Source organism: Chlamydotis macqueenii, chromosome Z (assembly GCF_036417535.1).
Source record: "Chlamydotis macqueenii isolate bChlMac1 chromosome Z, bChlMac1.mat, whole genome shotgun sequence".
Lineage (NCBI taxonomy): Eukaryota > Metazoa > Chordata > Aves > Otidiformes > Otididae > Chlamydotis > Chlamydotis macqueenii.
The window spans coordinates 68139699-68159570 of record NC_141593.1 but is presented as its reverse complement, the minus strand read 5'-3'; the positions used below and the strand labels follow the sequence as shown (position 1 = coordinate 68159570).

General features: G+C 38.4%; 1 protein-coding gene across 1 annotated transcript in view; it reads right to left on the bottom strand.

The window, feature by feature from the left end:
• Positions 1–7340, bottom strand: part of LOC104473196 (atrial natriuretic peptide receptor 1) — a 39797-nt gene extending 32457 nt beyond the window's left edge. Inside the window, exons 1-4 of the mRNA XM_086770989.1 lie at positions 7325–7340; positions 4524–4656; positions 2588–2711; positions 6–110 (exon numbers count right to left, since the gene is read on the bottom strand). Of these exons, the coding sequence (XP_086627115.1) occupies positions 6–110; positions 2588–2711; positions 4524–4656; positions 7325–7340 (378 nt within the window). The remainder of the gene's footprint in view (positions 1–5; positions 111–2587; positions 2712–4523; positions 4657–7324) is intronic.
• Between the last annotated feature and the right edge of the window lie 12532 nt (positions 7341–19872).

Below are 19872 nucleotides of genomic sequence, written 5' to 3'. Positions count from 1 at the left end.
CTTACCTTGGCAGTCCAGTTTCTTTGGCTCATTTTGCCAGCTGTAGACAAAGTGTGGGTAAATATCTGTCCATCATCGGGGATCCATGGACCACATATTCCTCCTCTACCCTTTATCAGACATATCAATTATGTCAGTAAACCATGATACAATGAAAATGCTAGCTCCTCTTTTGCTTTCTTAAAATGACTTGTGTTCTCTAACAGCACATAAAGTGATATTCTATAGCCAAATCCATTAAAATGCCAAAGCACAAGCAATACTGTGAGAGAAGCTATTGTGCCTACACTGAGTTAAAAACTCACAAATACTGTTATTCTTTAAAATACATGAGCCAAAATGTGGTCCCAAATTTAACTGCATTAATTCTACGATGCTAATACACTTTTTCAGGATTTGCTGTATTAGAACCAGAAACAGAATCATATCCTACTTTTTATATTTTTCTACGGGAGTTTTATTGCAGTTTAAATTTTGATACAACAGCTTTTTTTTTTTCTTTAAAGAGGAAGGAAGGCATCTCTTTGTGCCTGTTTGCTGAGCATTTATCAGTAAAGCTGTTAAGATGTAAACCTCTCAGCGACTGCAACCATAGAGGATTATTTTGTCTGTCTGAAGACCATACATTTTTTTTGTTTGTTTGAAAGGATTAAGTCTGTTTCCTAACTCCAGATATTTCTTTAGACACTTCTTACAATGCACTGTAAGATACAGACCAAACTAAAAGAAATGGAGTTCATATTATCTGAGATAAAATTTTTTAGAAGTCATGACACTGCAAAAAAAAACGTGTCGTAGTTCAGCCCAGATCGGGACCAGACTACACAGTCTCTCTCACACTCCCCCCACCCTCCAAGGGAACAGGGAGAGATAATATAAGAAAAAAGGCTCAGGGTTTGAGATAAGGACAGGGAGAGATCCTTAAAGTTACCGTTACGGGCAAAACAGGCTCTACTTGGGGAAAACTATTCATTTATTATTAAAATCAAAACAGGACAATAAGAAAGAGAACAAGACAACTTCCTCACACCTCCCCCTCTTCCCAAGCTTAATATTATCTCTACCACCTTCCCTACCCCGAGAGGCACAGGGGGGAAGAGGGAATGGGGGTTATGGTCAGTTCATCACTTGTTGCTTTACACCACTGCATCCTCCTTGGGGGAAGAACTCCTCACATTCCTCCCCTGCTCCAGCGTGGGGTCCCTCCCACAGGCTACAGTCCTTTGTGAACTGCTCCGGCGTAGGTATTCCTTCCACAAGGTGCAGTCACTCCAGAATGGCTGCCCCAGCAGGCCCTCCACGGGCCACAGCCTCCTTCAGGCATCTGCCTGCCCTGACATGGGGTCCTCTCCAGGCTGCAGGTGGATCTCTGCCCCTCCGTGGACCTCCATGGGCTGCAGGGGCACAGCCGGCCTCACCATGGGCTGCACCACGGGCTGCAGGGGAATCTCTTCCGGGAGCAGCATCCCTGCTCCCCCTCATTCTTCACTGACCTTGGCGTCTGCAGCCGTTCCTCTCACAAGAAAGTCTTCACAACCGGCTCAGGCAGACTCCTCTCAGGATCTCTTCACATCTCCTCTCCTCTCCACTTCTTGCAGCTGGGCTGGGCCGAGTCGGGCCCAGATGGCGCCCGGCAGGAGGCCAGAGGGTGAGGGCTGCAAGGCCCACGAGTCTCACGCCTCCCCCTCTCTGCCCCTGCTTCTGCTTCTTCACATCTTCTCTATTTTTTTTTTTTTCTGTTTTCCCCTTCTTAAATATGTTATCGCAGAGGCGTTATCAGGGAACATTCTGCTACCAATTGGCTTAGCCTTAGCCAGCAGTGGGTCTGCCCTAGGCCCGGCCGAGTCCGCTGGACAAAGGGGAAACAACTTCCAGCAGCTTCTTACAGAAGCTACCACCGTACCCACACCACCACCGCCCAACCCCCCCGCGCACCACCCGATGTCCCAAACTGTATTGTCAGAGTCAGAACTTTAAAAGAGGGACAGGCTTTTATAATGAGCCAAGTAGACAAGTTAAGAATGGTTCCTGCTTACACTGCATGAACAGATTTTGTTATCCTCTATCTGGATTCCTTTTTTTTTTGCTCTGATCTAATATAGAAAAACCATACCATCTCAGGACATGTATATCCAGGCTTCAGTTATACAAGTCAAAGCCAGTGATACTCACCCTGCTCAACTTCAGTAACTCAATAAAGTCATTCAGGGTCCTTCTATAAGCTGCAGAGGCAGTAACATCTCCAACTGACAATTCATCCTGCTTGCTTTAGAATGAAATGATCTGGCTTTCTTTCTCTCTTGACTGTACAGATATCTGAGTCACGTCATCTCAGAGAGATGAAACTGGTGCCACTAAACACAATGAGAGATTTTGAACACTGCCTTGTCCAAAAATCCAGCCATTTCCTTTGCAGCCTCAGCATCCAGTGCAAAAAATTCTAGAACTGACAGATATCCCCACAGTGGTTTTAGTGAACCTTAGATTTGGTCTAATTGTACTCACAGAAAGAATTAATAAATTTGAACCTAGTTATTACAATCCAGTAGCAAGAACACAGTAGGTGATGCTGAACCATTATACTAACCATGAAAGCCAAAGGACAGGAATGAATGTTTGCATGGTGGACACAGCAGTTCTCCCCATTAGCATCTTTCCATCTGGCAGGGCATTCATGCTCCTCACAGAATTCCTTTGCAGCAGTGGCATTGCTAGTCAAGCAGCAGAGAGAGAAAGAGAAACTCCTATATTAATTCTTTGTTTCCCAAAATTGCAATGGGCACATAACAGCCTGTTTATCCTGCACACAAAAATTAGCAGCAAAAACACACAGTGAAATAAACTGTTACACCATTTCTTTCTCTTTTCTTTTGCTTCTGGTTGAAGCATTCCCTGAGCAATGAAGATTGCTGTCAACAGAACCACTGTCTACTGCCATGCATTTGTTACTGCTGGCAGATGCTATGCCGCAAGAAGGTGCGTCCATTTCTCTCCCTAGACTGACTTCATAACCAGATGGAATTAGTTGGCACCACAGAAGAAGATGCCATTACTCTATGTCCACTATCAGAAATATGTGTCCCTGACTACTTTCATTCTCAGTGTTTTCAATGTGTAACTTCATCTATGCATGTGATTCATACATATCATTCAGCTCCAGTCTTTGCTCCACAACCCAAACAGCCAAGGAAAATAACTATATTGGACAACAATATCAGATACAATTCCCCAAACCAAAAATTTAGACCAAAAGATAGACTTTATGAATAGACTGCTCTGCAAAACAAGGTGGGCCTTTTGAAAGTTCATCCCTGAAAGATGAATGTAATTACCTGGAAATGATGCAACAGTTTTCCCCACTGTTTCCTCAGTTACACTTTCAGTTGATTATCACCTTAATAAAATTTGGCTTTAAAATGAAATAATTTTTCCACAAACATGATTTATTTGGTAGATACACGCAGACTTGGTGGTAGGGTTTAGTTTAAATATTATGCACTTATGATGGATCTCTATATAGCAATGCCAGAACACCAGCATTTATTTTTCAGTTTGTTTTTAATGAAAGAAGAATTACCTAGTAATGAGTACATTTAAGACAGAAGATTATTATAAGAAATAAACACAAACATGGGGGATCAGGTTCATATAGATTGTGTTAATGGCCAGATTTACAATGTGAGATAAGCAAATTTGTCCATCTCCAAGACATCTAAGTAGACAAAATATTAAAATCTATTGGCCTTTGAGTCCATGCTGGGAGTTAAAAAACAAAATACCTAAGCAAGTCTCAGCAAGTTGGTGCCTAATGCCATCACATATTTGTCTTTATGGCTGCTTTTTAAAATTTATCCTGTATTTTGTATTTTTTATTCAACATCTTCATCATGGCCTCACTCAATTATACTGATGCCCATACGTTGACTTGCTAGCCTCAGCCATATTTCAGTCAGCGAGTGTTAGCTTAAGAGTCAAGTAGACAGTCTTCTAGTTAAAATGAGATGTAAATTTGATCCCTTTGTAAATTTGATCCCTTTGAAAAACTGCAGCATAGATTTTTCTCTTTTTAAATATTTGCTATCTGTCTTTATGTGCAATATATATATAATTACACAAAGAGCAGAATTTTCCAAATTCCTTACTGATTTAAGGGAGTGGATCTCCCTGGAAAGACTAGAAAAACAGATTAATCTCCAAGCAGTTAAAAAACCTACTTTACGGTTCAGACCTTGGAAATATTACTAGCTGTAAACTTCAGAAAATGTGATAAACAAATCTTGCAAAACTATGTAACCATAGTACACCATAGATGTTCAAAATACAACCTCAAATTTTTGCCATTTGTTCTGGTTTTGTTAGTGAGGGGGGGCCTAAGGTGGTAGCTTCTGTAGGAAACTGCTAGAAGTCGCTCCCCTTTGTTCAGTGGACTCGGCCGGGCCTAGGGCGGACCTGTTACTGAGAACATACACACAGAATCCTTATATACTCATGACCACGACAGAATTTTTATAGGGGGGTAATACCTGTGTGAGAGGATTCCATTTTGCACTGCATATTGATAAAAGCTGTCTGAAGCAAAGACTGCATAGGTCACATTGAAGAATTCCCCACTCACAGCCTTTTCTGGAGGCCTTTGCACCCATGCCATCTCGAGGCCTAGAAACAACACAATCATGGGCCAACATATTAGCTATACTTTTCTACTTTACAGATGCATAAAAATGTAAAAATTCCTCTGCAGTTATTTTTATCTGTTGTTCTTATTGCTTTTTATGAGCCTAAAACTGTCATCCATTTTAGTGGCTGTATAGGTAAACACAAATGCACATTAATTGAACAATTCTGACAGTCACTTAGAAAAAAATCAAACAATTGGAGAAATATGACAGAAAAATCTGTTCATCTTATCTAAAGTAACTTTGCTTCTAGTATGACGCAGTATAATGCAGTGCTGCTTGGCCTGATATGTTTGCCTTCCTCTTTGATCAGGCAATAAACATTGCTCTTCATTCTTGGCTGCTTTCACTGATAGACACCTTATTATGGAAGAATGGACAACTCTAGCACACAAAAATTCAGTTAAAATCCTTAACCTCATGAGATGTAAATTATATATACTAATAATTATATATTTAGTAAATCATTCTCATTTTATAAAGACATATCATATCTGAAGCAGAGGACAGTGGAGGGAGTGCTACTCAGACATCTGCCATTTTCCATTTCCACACTCTTTGGGGAAAGATGATTTATCCCAGTTACCTCTCTTGTTCCCAGCACACCTCATTACCTGTTCTGTGCCTGGGAATGAAGTGTGATAAGAGATGGGAGAAGTTTTTAATCCACATTCTTAAACAACACTACAAATCTTCCCAATCCATTTACCTACTTCTTTCGATATTGTTGGATGAAGGTTTTCATTCACACCACATCAAATTACTTACATCATGCAGGTATGTAGCTCTTAGTTTGTCAGGAAGTTTTTAATCCCTTCTGCAGAGGATGGGAAAACCTGCCTTTCAAGAGATCCTTTCTTTGTTGTGGTTGTTGTTCAATTATAAACTCTTTTATTACTCTGGAGTTGTTTTTACAAGTGTATTCTTCACTTGCACTGTTCGTGAAGCTGTTATTTTTTTCACCTAAACACAATTGCCTTTCAGATATAAAGAAGCAAATTGTAAAATAACCTCTTGATTTCACATCCCCTTTGAAAATTAAAAACTCATTATAAATGCTAACACTATGAGAGAAACTACAACACAAAGATTTACAAAAAAATGCTAGTGTGATTTGCCCTAAAAGGTAAGAGACAGCTGAGCTTCAGAGCATGTGTGACAACGAACGCAAAAGGTCAGCATAAATTTCAGTTAAATTACTTTCTACTTCCCTTTAAAGGTCTCGCAAAGATAAACAAAACTCTTATTTCAACAACAGATACTCCCACATGTAAATGCTTTGAAGAGCTTGTGTTAAATCCACAGCACTCTTCTTCTTACTTCACTTTTAGCAATGCCCAGATTACAAGGAAGAATCACAGAGAAAGGCAAGATGGGGCTTGGAATTAATTCTTAAGCTTATTGTAAAGGGTATATGTTAATTAAGAAACCTACTCACATTAGTTTCCCTTGTACTCATTTCACGCTTTGATTATTAGTAATAGCTTTAAACAAGTCATCTGTTCCGATAAATAGTTGTTTCAATGTTAAAGCAATAGTAAATTCATAAAGGGATAAAAGTCTTAGTTCACAATCATCTAAATAGTCTTTGAATTTCACTGTTCCAATGGAACTTTTTGGAAAAAGTTTAATCGTAATATTGAGCTCAGAGCGTGACCCAGCAGTATATTTCATAGAATGTTTTATCAGTATTAGTTTCTCAGGTGTTCTTGTATTTCTGAAAACCATATTGAAGCACATTGTCTCTGGTTGTATCTTTTACACCATAAACAAAACTGTTGCTTTAAATCAGTTATTTATCAGTTACAGAGTCACAAAAACACAGAATAGCTGAAATTGGAAGGCATCTCTGGAAATTATTTGGTCCAGCCCTGCGTTCCTCAAGGCAAGGTCACCTAAAGCAGGTTGCTCTAGATTTTCTCTAGTTGGATTTTGAAAATCCCCAAGGCTGGAGAAAACACAACTTTTCTGGGCAATCTGTTCTACTGTTTGACTATCCTTACAGTATAAAAGATTTTTCTTATATTTAAATTGAATTTCCCATACTTCAGTTGTTCTTCAGTTATTTTAAAATACCAAACAATCGATTTCCAACATAAAAAATATTCTATTTTTCATTGTCTCATCACATAAATTCTTTTTTTTGAAACTGGCTGGAATAAGTGGTTAAAGATCTCAGATTTTTTTAAGTACTCATGGACACAGTTTTGAGCAAGGTGGAAAAGCATGATGTGTAGAATTAGTAATTTTGCTTACTGGCTGGATGGTTTAAACACAGTCCACTTTTGAACTGACACTACAAAATTTCAGCAATGACTTAAAAGAATTTGCTGCAATGCAGAGCTGCCTGCTTGCTTTGTTTGGCTTAAGTTGCATTTGGTTTTTGAATGAGAAATAAAATATTTTCAGTTTCTTTCTGAGGGAAGGGATTAATCTGTTGCTATTACTTTTTCTTTTGGAACCAACGAATATTAGACAAAGAATTGCTCTGAAGTATCTTTTGGTTCTTTTCTTTCACTTCTAGAAAGCAAGGTTGTCACTGATTCAGATGCTTTCCACCATGCAGAATATTTGTCATCAGTCTGGGGTTTTCAACCATTCCCCAAGCAAGAGAAGACATTTCTTGAGCAGGTTTAGTACTTACTCACCTCCACAGTCCAGCATGTTATACTCATCTGGTTTTTCCAGGGGCCAACAGTCATAGTCTTTGTTATCTAAATCATGCCACCCCTTCACTAATATCCCCTGCCAGGAAAAAAAGTGTATGAATAAACTCAAAAAAAGATAGTAAGGGAACAGGGTAAGGATGAGTACCATCTCCAAAGTTTGTATTTCTTCTAAAGAAATCAAACCAAATACAGAAACATAGCCTGGCATATTTTGCTCTGTTCAACTTCTGGAGAAAAAAAAATAACAGTTTCCTAAGGGCATGCAAAGCCGATTAGTATATTATTTTGATCTATCCAGAAATTAGCTGTGAAACAATGAGGGGACTTAACTAATCCTTCTCTTGCAGAAGGTTTTCTCTACAAAGAGCGGGTGGTTCTAGGGCCACATGCAGAGAGACATTTGATTTTAAGATTTTTTTTTTGTTTGCTTGTAAAATGGTACCCCCACCACTCCGAACTGCTCGGTTTCTTTTGATCTTCTACATCTAAACTCTTTGAATGAGTAATTTTTTTTTTTATATCTTTGATAATACCGTACAACTGTTAATTATATAAATGTTAAAATATATAATTATAAATAGTATTAAGATTGCATAAACCTATTACAGATAGAATACAACATTATAACAACATATAGATTCAATTGCAACAGTAGCAGAATATATATTATATCTGTATATATTATACTTTATAATAGATATATTAATCATATGTTAAAATATACACTCTAGATTATATATGGACAGAACATAATATGTTATGATAATGCACCCCGGTCTTATTCCACTTCTAGCAAAAAGTAATGGTTTCTATTCATATAACCTGCTATTATTTTTCTGTATATTATTGGAGGATAATAAACCACCGGATTATACAATTACCTGTCACAATACTCATGGAATAAGACAGAGTTATATAACTGATTATTCCAGTATATTCTTCTATTACTCTTGTTTTGTACATTACTAAAGTAATATTCAACAATTGTCTCATATAAAGATCTATCTCACTGCAATAAGCCATATAGAGTTCTTCCCGTACGCACAGACTACAGGAATAAGTTCTGGTAAGTGGATTCATGTAGTTTACCTACCAATAAACTGAGGAGGCTTTGGAGCCCTAAGGCTGGTGTTTTGACAGCTCTCATGCTTCCTAATGTGCACCCAGCTCACGAAGTGCCAGGGCTGCTTCTGATGTTGCTGTTGCTACTGAATTAGATGCCCTTGCCTAAGAAGGGGAGTTGCTAGGCAAGCTGATCCTGGCAACTCCAGCTGCTGAAGCTGTTCTGCCTCCTCTTTCCCTCTTCTCCCCTATCCCACTTTTCAGTGTAGGGTGGAAACATCCCTCTGCACTGCTGCTGAACCTCTCTGAAAAAAACACTACTTGTCTTAGGAGCAGCCCCCTCTCAGACCATCGAAGTTTGTGCTCCTGTCAGCTCAAAGCCACAAAAATAATGGCAGGATTTTCTTTCACTGCCTTGTCAAACTTGGGCAGCATCTGACCCTTAGGCAGATGAATTGATACTGTGGAAATCAAGAGACATAGTTGGGCCTAGGGGAGGTAAGGCAAGAAAAGGTCACCTAGGTAAGACAAACTGTAAGACTAGAGGTTGGATTAGCTGATTAGCTGAGCTCCTGAGGTTCCTTCTCACTTGAATTGTATTAGACCTTAGGACTTAGGTTTCTGAGTTCCTGGAGACTAACACCGCTAACACAGAACTTCAGTTGTGATTCAGCTCTGCTGAATATTTCCCTGTGTCTTCTCTGGAATTCTAGCTCTCAGCCCAAACTGACATTAAGAATCTTAGTCAAAATTCATGGACTTCACTATTTATTGCATTAAAATTGCATGAAAAAATGTGGTGTGTGTCCAGTTCATCTGGAAAGGGATTGTAGATCAATTAAAAAATCTGTCTGGATTCACTCATACTCATTGTATAAATTAATACAAATATTTTAGGATGGAATTTTATGTTTGCAGTAAAACCCTAAGACTTATTTATGTTATGTCTTCCTGTGCTTCACTATGATCATTTCACTTAAATCATAGGTTTCAATATATGGAAGCCTTTAATGTTTTTCAGTTTGGCTACATGGTAGAAAAGAAAAAAAGTGTTTGTTTTTTTTTTTTTTGTCTAGAATTATCTGCTAAAGAGAACTCCACATTACTATACACTAATATCTTGGAGAGGTTTTACTGGTTATTTGTTTTAGGATATCTTGTACTTAATGAGGAATTTGCTGGCAGGGAAGCTAAGGATTACAACTTGTTAGACCCTACAGCAGCCAAAAGATTACCAGACTGATCTTATTTTCTTTAACAAGACTGACAAATATTCACATGACATTAATATCATGATTCAAGGACTGTAAAGATCATACATTAGCTTTATAGCTACTTGTCTGTCATCAAGTTCAGAATTCATGGAAGGTGGCTGTGTACAACAAGCTGGTGTGAGAATCCTGAATTAAAGATGGATGGATTGGAACTGCTGGTGATTAACTGATTTAACAATCTATTATCCCAGCTGTTTGAGATGCATGTTACAACCTCTGCATTTAAGCACTGGAAATTTTAAAAAGAAAACCAGTGAGGACTATTTTTCAATATAAATATATGAACTTCGGTAAAAAGAAAAGATTGACAGTTTAGTGAGTAATACATTCTTTCAGGTAATCTACAACTCTCTGTATATAAAGGAAATCAGAAACAGATTTGAATAAAGTGAGATGGTCATCTCAAACCTAATAATCTTTGCTTTATATTTACTCCTTTTTCCGTTTGTAAGTTATACACAGTCACATAACTTGCATTAACATACTAACATTGCATCACTCTAGAAATTAGTTTATTAACACAGTCAGACTTGGTCTAGCATAGATTAACTGAGTTCTGCCTACTGCCACTTGACTAGCTTCTGGCAGTAACAGAGTACTTTGGCTTCTGCTCTTCAAAGGATCTCTTAATCTGAAAAAACAAAAGGTAATTTCTACTGATTGAAATGAAGTTTACCAAATAACTTTATGTTTACAGATTTATTTCTGCTGTGTTGGCTGTACTCAGATGGTCCTTTAAGCTACATCATTTCAATTTCATTTGTTAACTCAACAATAACTTCTACTACCAAAGAAAGGCAATATAAAGATATTTCAGAGTTTTATGAGCAATACTACTGGTAGAACCTGGTAAAAGCATGCATTTTAATTAATATTTTGATAATAATCTTATAAATGAAATATAATATGCAATATTTGTAGACAATAATAACAATGTTTAAAATATTGCTGAATAAAACTTGCTAATTATGTGCTTTCAAGTATTTTAGAAAAGCTATTTCCAGCAATATACCAAAACAAAACCTACTGTGATGAAAGCTTCAAATATCCTTGAAAATATTTATTTATTCTGGCATTTAAACTTTCTAGATGGCTTGTCTTGATAACAAGCTGAATTTCAGATAGAGATGTTTAAACTGCTTCATTTTAAATTAGATTAAATTTTCTAGCAAGTCACTTATTTTCAACAACAACAAAAAAAAACTAAAAAAATCACTACTGGGGCCCATGTGAAATTTCAAAATGATGGAATGCCAAATATACCATTTATCAGAACTGTGTTCTCATTTGTTAAATCGGTAGTTAAAACTTAAGTTCTTCAAATATAACACTCCACTATGCAGACTATGTCCATCCTGGACATGGGTCGGCATCATGCTCAACGCTACACCGCTCCAGGCTCCTAGCATCTAAAATGATGTAAGATTATCTATCCTATTGTCATTTTATAGTGTTAGCTCTAATAAAAAGCCTTTTAAATAGCACAAAGCCTCAGTGCCTTTCTTACTGCGATCCTAACAGAGCAGCAAAGTTTCTGACACCCACCCAGTTTGCAGAGAGGCCGAGCAGGCACGGGCAGAGCACTCTGACACTCCCCTCTAGTGGTTTCCTCGCAAAACAACGGCGGACAGCTGCCCCCCCGAGCAGTTTGGTTTAAGGATCCCCTCCTCTCGATGCACAAGCTGCCACAAAGGGAGTACTTAAGAAGCAGTGTAGCAGAGAACCTGTCTGATCTTAGGTTCTCACCTGCGAGTTTGGTGGCAGCAGCTGGTGGCCTTCTACCCCTCTCCTTCCCAACAGCAGAGTGATGCGCTGGAGAGACACAAGAAATTCCCAGGTGTATTGCCACGTTACCACAATGCAGTGAGTAAGCACATCTCCACTGGGTCACCATAAACATTTGTTTATGCATCCTTAGCCTGCAGAAAGTTTAATGCAGCCTCACAGACAAAGGGTGTTGATCTTGTCTTGTAATTCCACACTGACAAAAACAAGTATATGTGATAAAAGAGGCCTTCCAGCATGGGCTTCTTACTTCTCCCTGTGGTGCTGGTCCTCCAGGATTTCTGGTGCTTCTGAGATGAACTGGAGTATTGGATCAAAAGCTTGATCTGGTTACAACTGCTCTTTTATTAGTATTATTATTCTGCTGCATCAGTTTCAACTGGGTCAGTGTTTTTTCCTCGTACCCGCTGTCTTTTCTCATCTGTCCTGGCTCCAGACTCTTATTCAAGTAACACATGTGTGCTCATGTGGTTTAGTGAGATTCAGACCTCAGCTGAGCCTGGATTAGCAAGATTAAAAAGCAACATCTGATTTTCTCCAGAATTCTTGGTAATTTAATTAAAAGACTAAACATTGTCATAAATTTTGTAGTAGATCAGTAGTTTCAGCAGTACTGAGTGCCCATAATCTGCTAGGACTGCAGAACAGGCAACAGGTGTGTGTATGGTGAAATGCTGAAGAGCAGCAAGCAAGCTCCTGAGCCTTGTACACACACCATCCCTTAACTCTGTAGTATCTCTCCAGATCAGAGAAAGAGTTTTGTAAAAAGGTAATTAGGGACACTGAAAACTACAGCTAAGAAACTGCTTCTTCTGGCCACCACCTATGATGTTATACATACCTCACAAACTCACGGAAACATCAAAAATGCAAATGGTATTAATTGGAAAGGTGGCAGGTAGTCTTCACTGGACTCTCAAGTTACTGGGAATGCTGAACAAATGTATGCTTTTATAGATGCATTCCTCAGATCCATTCTAGTTCATGAGGCATCACAGGAAGGCTTGTTCTGTTGCTGCACTTGGGGTTAATCTGCAGCACTAAATAAGCTTAAATAATAAATTCATTTCAAAAATAGAAAATACATCAAAACTTGAAACAAAAAGTATCATGTATATTCCCTGCAGGTTGTATGAAGACTATCATCTGGGATATGTCACAGACCTGAAGAAGAAATATTTCTGTTCAAGAATATGCACTATTCATAGTGCATAGTTCAGAGGATTGACCAGTACATGAGTTGTTATGGAAGGAAAGGAACATTCCAGGATTTTCATAATGTAAAGCAATCTGTAATCTGTCTTCTTCTAAAGAAAAGGTGGAAAGGATGATGACATATGGAATTTTGCAAGGAGAATACTCACAGCTAGAAAACTAACAGGTAATAGTGATTATCTCTCTAGCTGAAAATGCTGTTAGTCTTAATAATTTGATAAAATATATGACTGACAACCTCTAAAGAGACTAGGTAAGAAAACCTGAACTCACAGTTCTCAAAGAAGCCAAAAGGAACTCCACTTTCAAAGTGATCCAGGTTAACCTTTAGAAAATCCTAGCCTAAGTACATAATGTAAAAGAGATTTCTGCATCAAGGGATTTGTTGAATAAATCATTTGGTTTCTGTTACTATAATACAGCATGTCAATGCTGTAGTTGTACAAAAGGCATTCAGCAAGTCTGAGAATGTGAGAATGAATTTCAGTTTAATAGTATGACTGCCTGATAGACTTAAGAAGAGTTGGTCCCAGTTCAGCACAGAATAATTTGAGATTTCTGTTTGGGAAGAAACTGAGCAGAACATCACTGATGTTCTCAAATGCCTCTCATCTTTCAGTCCTCCCACACAGGCAGAAATGTTATAGATGTCTGAAGAGCTTAAGAACAGAAAACTTGGCTGTTCTTAAGATCTACTGTGGAGTTTCTGGGTGTCAATGACAGATGGCAGCTGACATTTTTGTTCTTACCTGCATCATGCTCCTAAGGTCCACTGGTCACTCCACTGGTTGTAAAGGCATTCAGCTGAAAGCTGCATTTTGCCTTAATGGGTTTTTCCTCTCCTCCTCAGTTCTCACTGCATGACTCTTTTCTGTTTTCAGAATTCTTGAATAATTTTCTGCCCATGCTTTTATGCATATTAGCACTGCACGTTTATTGACATTGCACACACCCTTTCTACTCCCTAAAAACACAACCTCATAAGCCACCATTGTTTCCATATTTCTAGAGTCTCATGCGATCAGAATTCCTAAGAGATATGGAGAGGTCACTGACACAGGACATCTCTTGGCCTTTGGTATCTGAAGGATCATTTAGCCTTTTGGATCATCTTTTTGGACCAGCCCCAAAATAAAACAGGGGTCCAAACTATTTCCTTTCCTCAACTCATGATCATTTCTGCATGTGTCAGGCTAGAGAGATGTTCGCCTAAGCTGTTTTTAATGACCTTTAGTAGTGGAGCCTCTATTCCTTCCTCTGTGGGGTAGTTCAATGCTTCACTACTCTTCCTTGTTAGAAAGTTTTCTCTATAGTCCCACCTGCTTCTATCTTGCTCTAATTTCCGCTCAGTACTTATCGCAGCTACACAGAGAACAGTTAGCATGTTCTGTATACTTTTTACATACTTAGAGTCTTTACCATTCTGGCTTCTGCCCGTTACTATATATCAAGATGCCACACACAAATGTGTTCTCACATTTCTTCACAGGGAAAAAGGATTATCTTAGTTTCGGCAACATAACACAGGAATAATTACAGAAAATGCCTAAGTCTAAGCAGAACAGATATTTCAACAGTAGGAATGAACACTTTCTCCTTGGATCTTTGGATGCAAACAAGTGACCCCAAATGCAGTCCAGGATCTTAATCACAAGACTCATACTGTAATTAAAATAAATGTCATATTTCCAGAAAGAAGTAAAAAACCCAGACTTTCTTTAAGATCCCAGGCTTTCTGCTGATGGAGGCTTTGTCTCAATGAGCTTTTTAAACCTGTGCCTCAAGTGGAGTGAACTTGATAAATATCCCATTTAACATAATGCCATTTTATAGACTGTTTTGTGACTGACTAGTTGTCAGAACTAGTCTAGTGGGAGAAACTGAGGATTTTCAGATGCTACTGAACCTGAAAAAAATTCTCTGCCATTCAGGATTCTCTGGTTCTTTCAGTACATTACCTTCTCTGCTGAGGTCAGACATGCCTTCCTTCTGTCAGAAAACACTGGGGACCCAGCAATTTCCTTTTCTGTCATGAAAGACATGCCCATTCTGCCCAGAAAGGAACATGTAAATGCCTTGCTCAAACCCTCGTAGAGATACCTCTTCTACAGCACCTTTTGCTAAACTGTTTCTAATTGCAAGTATGGATTATTGTCAAGAACTTACTTTTTACAAACAAAGAAGAAATGGTTTTCATAGTAAATAGGTAATTATTAGGACAGAATTCTATGCATAGTTAACTTCAAACACAGATGTTATCAATATCTTGGGATTTTCTGGGGTTTTTATAGTATTTTTAATTGAACAGTATTACCACTGATTTAGTTTTACTTCCAGGCACATTCCTACTTCAAAATACCTGCTTCAGACTGGCTATGGTTTAGGAGATTTTTATAACATTTATACAGGCACTTTAGTTTCTTAACAATGATAGCATTTTGTTAATGCTTGACCACTACCAATTGTTGCATTGATTCATAATATCATTCTTTCCCTAGTCATAAAAAAGACTAGGCATGACCTCTCCTCGTGCCCCAGGTGCTTATCCCATTAACAGGGGATTAATTTTAACTTGTATATATTTTGTTCTCTGTACTTCAGTAGGAAGAAAAAACCCCACCTTATTAGTGCCTTCTTTATGGCCCATGGAAGCTGGATAAGCAGCTCCATACTTGCTGTGTAAGTTTAGAGATGTAAGTAACTAATTTGGAAGAATGATGATACACAAAATTCTTAGCCCTTCAATCATGATGTAGGACAAATCTCCTACTATTGTCAGACAACAAGCGATTAAAGAGCCAAGTTACCTGCAGAAAGGGTAGGGAAACTAGATACACGGTATAGGTAAAACCAGGAAAGAAATTGCTCTTCTCCCAACTCCTGGAGAAAGCCAGGGATCGTGAGGCTTATCACTTTTTTTTTCTTCTTGCAAATACACATCTGGGCTGTGAGGACTGATTTCTGTGGACCCTAAAATGAGATTGATGCTAGCATATTCTGCATTTAAGGAGAGAAGAGGTGCATGAGAACCTGAATGCCCAGGGAACTGGTGTGCTTCTGTGCTGGTGAGAAAGGGATGCCATATTACATGATGGCTTATGACGAACTCATTAGCACATCGGAGTGACTCATGAGGACTATTGTAGAATATCTTAGGGATTTTTTTTTTTCCCCTTTACATTTCAGCAGAATGATGCTTTTCATCTCTGACTCGGCTATTTCTGATACTAGCTAGGGCATGTTTCAAGGCATTCTCCGTGCTTCATGCAGGGCTTATGAAAAGACTATTTTTACCACATGACTATTAGCAAGTCTCTCCAATCCTCCTGCCTCCCTCAGGGTCAAATTCTCCCCTGAAAATGTGCTCTGATTATGTAAGAGATATAAACTGAAATTCCACTGGGGACCTGTGGCTAGCATAAAGCTGAAGAGAAGATTACTTGTGTGGCTTTGTTTAAACACAAGTAGATCATTCTCTTAAATAACTCAGTGGTTATTTTTGTTCCCTCTGATGTACCAGTGGTTTGATAAATACCCAGTGTATAAGTTTGGTTCTTAAACCAACTTACACCTTGTTCTGCTTCAAAAAACCCTCCAAAATCTAACCGAGTTAGTGAGCTTTTGTGAAACAGCTTCATCTCTGTGTATTATGACTAGGATATATTTAAAAACTGATCTTTCTAGTCCCCCAAAGAGGGTTTTCTTCTGTCTTAAAAGCAGTCTGAGACCACATCCACTTCCAACCATGGAACATGACCTATCATTAGCAGCAGACCTATCATTGCACTGTATTACTCTGTGTTCACAGTGCATAGCCAGTGGGCCAGACTCTGACTTTCTCAAGAAGCAACAGTTCTCACTCCATTCTTATGTGCTTGAGAGGCACTTTTGTTTAAAAAAGAAGTCATATGTAAGAGAATCATATCATATACTCACACAATATGTGGAACATTGCAGTGTATGTACTGTAACTGTGCACAGAAACCTGGGTTAAACAGCTTTGGTAAGTCTGCCCACATGAAAGTTTTGGGGTATAAATGTTAAAGCTTAGGAAGAAGAAAGAGGGAAATAAAATTCATTTCAGAGTTGCCTGGACCTGTATGACCAATAGGACTGTATAGAGTCCTACAGGCTGTATACATTCTAAATTTAAATAGCCAAAATATTTGTAGTTAAAGGACCAAGGAGCAGAGCAAGGAGTATCCAAGACAGTAAGCAAAGAGTAGCAGGCAGGATCAAATACCAGAGCTATGAGGACAAAGGTTTATATATGCTTGGCATCACACACTGAGAAAGTGCTTCTACCTCTGTGTTGAACAAATGTGTTTCACTGGATTTCTGGGTTGAAAGTGACCTTGATGGGATGCAGACATAACTCCAACTGCTCTGTTATGCTGTCCCCCTTTTGCTGATAGGAAATTCTGATTGCTAGATTAAACCAGCTGAGAGGCAACAGATTTGCTGAATGCTGGCCACTGGCACAGCAGAGACTGCAAAACGTCCCTGTGATTTCATAAGTACTGGGAGATGGCAATGAGAATTTGTGCAGAATGACACTTGATAGGCAAGCAAGGAAGTAGGTAGAGGTGCAGGGTTTACTGTCCCGCCCTGACAAAGGCTGTCAATACTAGTTTGGTCTGATTCAGTTGAGAGGGACAAAAGGACTTTAAAGGAAGAATAAGTCTCAGTTGCTAGGGAGGAATGGGAAAGAGCTATATAGAATTGTTAGGTATGTATTTACTCTTCATTAGATGTATGAAATGAACAATGACAAGAGCCAAGCATGTCTGGACTTACCCTGTGATGCCATTGAGGGCATCTTCTCTGTCTCACATGAGAACTGCCATCAACAGGAGTGAGTCCAGAGGAGGGTCATAAAGATGATCAGAGGGCTGGAGCACCTCTCCTGTAAGGACAGGCTGAGAGAGCTGGGACTGTTCAGCCTGGAGAAGAGGAGGCTCCAGGGAGACCTTATAGCAGCCTTCCAGTACCTAAAGGGGGCCTATAAGAAAGATGGGGAGAAACTCTTTAGCAGGGCCTGTCGTGATAGGATGAGGGGTAATGTTTTTAAAATAGAGAGAGGTAGATTCAGACTGGACATAAGAAAAAAAATTTTACAACGAGGGTGGTAGAACACTGGAACAGGTTGCCCAGAGAGGTGGTAGATTCCCCATCCCCAGAAACATTCAAGGCCAGATTGGATGGAGCTCTGAGCAACCTGATCTGATTGGGGATGTCCCTGCTCCTTGCAGAGAGGTTGGACCACATGGCCTTTAAAGGTCCCTTCCAACCCAAACTATTCTATGATTATAATATTTGTTACTGCTGCCTTCTGTAGTGAATATAGAGTCTCTATTTTTCTTCAGGGTGCACTAAAGGAATTGGCTTGTCTTAGATCTACAAGAAACAGTTAAAAAGACACTTGTTGATATAACAGAAATCTCAGCTCTCAGGGTGAACTGCCAGAATCCAAGAAAGCAGTTTGTATTATTTAAATATGCTTTAAGCAATGCCATGTAAATTATGTTTTCTTACGGGTAAAAGAAATTCTAGTCACATACTTAATGTAGCTTTTTCATCTGTGTTTACAAATGCCTGGCTTTGCCTGTGCCTCGTATTCTTACTACGGGATTTGGTTTTAGAATGGAAGAGAAATGTCCAGATCCACACCAAAGACATTTAGACACAGCAGCCAAAGAGCAATGCGAGTTTCTACCTGACCTATAAAGAAAAATCAAAATGGTAAATAAAGATTATAAAGATCATGCATGATTAATGTGTCACAGTGGGGAACTCCAGTAACGCAACAGTTTTACAGATATACCTTCATAAATTTTCTGTAATAACTTTTTTGAAAGCCCACTGATGTGGATTTAGCCAGGGTAAATGTTACAATTCTTAACATATTCTTTTTTTGGGTGGTGTCTTCATTAGCGAAGATGTTGGTCTTCTATTAATATTTCCCTTTAGTTAGCTCAAGAATACACTCATTTAACTCCTTTAGTCCTAGGACAGCAGAAATCACAAATCTGTATATGTGGCATTCATTTACTGTTACTGGCAAGTCTCAGTTCTGCCTTAGTGGTGAATTCTGTCTCACTTGTTAGTGGTAACAATACTGACGGTTACGGGCATACAAAGAAACAACATCAAGAAGGTGAATTTTGAAATAAGTTTTTTTTTTTATTCTGGCTTTCTCACACTGCTGAATGAAAGGCAATAGATATAAGCAGCCAATTTATATTACAGCAGTAGATATTTAAGATGCAGATAAATCAGAATGGAGAAAATTCTGACTGGTTTTTCTCATGTTTCTATTGTTTTCATGCTCCTTGAATTAGTGTTAGCTGCAGAACTGTAACCTGAATTTCTCTCTAGACTGCATTAGGCATTCAGCACACTCAAAAATATTTTAAGCAATTTTCTTCGGAACTGTTTCCCACTCCATGAGTTAATAAGTTATCAAAGCTGTCCCAGAATGCATCATTGTGCCACTATAATTATTTCAGGACTTTCTAACTTTTTTTTTTTTATTAGCAATTTGACTTTTCTAGTCTGCTAAATTATGGGGAAAATATAGCCTATATCACTTGCCATGATTAACTCAATTTTCTTCCCGGTGGTTTTTTCACCTTTGTCTAAATTTTGGTAAAAAAAAATACTTGTAAAATTCATTTGCCAAGATTTTTATATCTCTAGCTTAAATGCCTTTTCTTTAGAGGATATAATATATTTTTAAAAGACCTAGTTTTCAGCTTTGGTCTTATGAATTTCACTTGCATCTCATTTTTCAACTGTTTCATTTAAAGCTAAGAGATAGAGAGATATAGATAGATAAATTTTTAACCTGCTTTAAAGATTGTCAGCAGCACTTACTCTAAGAGCTATTTTCTGCAGAAAAGAGGAAAATGAATTCTAGGAGATGGGGACTAGTGGAAGGGACATATTTGACTTTCTCTTTAATGGAAAGTGAATTTACAGAGGACCTAGGAGGGCACTGTCAGTCACTTGAAGAGGTAGGAAGGTGGTGACCTTGTATTATCTGCTCCTAGGGCATCAGAATGAAAATAAGCAGAGGAAAAAAAAACAAAGCCAGACTCATCATATTTAATTACAGAAAACAACAGTACTTGGAGGGGTTAATTATTTGGCTGCTATTGAAACTGTTACAGCATGTTCCACCTCTGTATA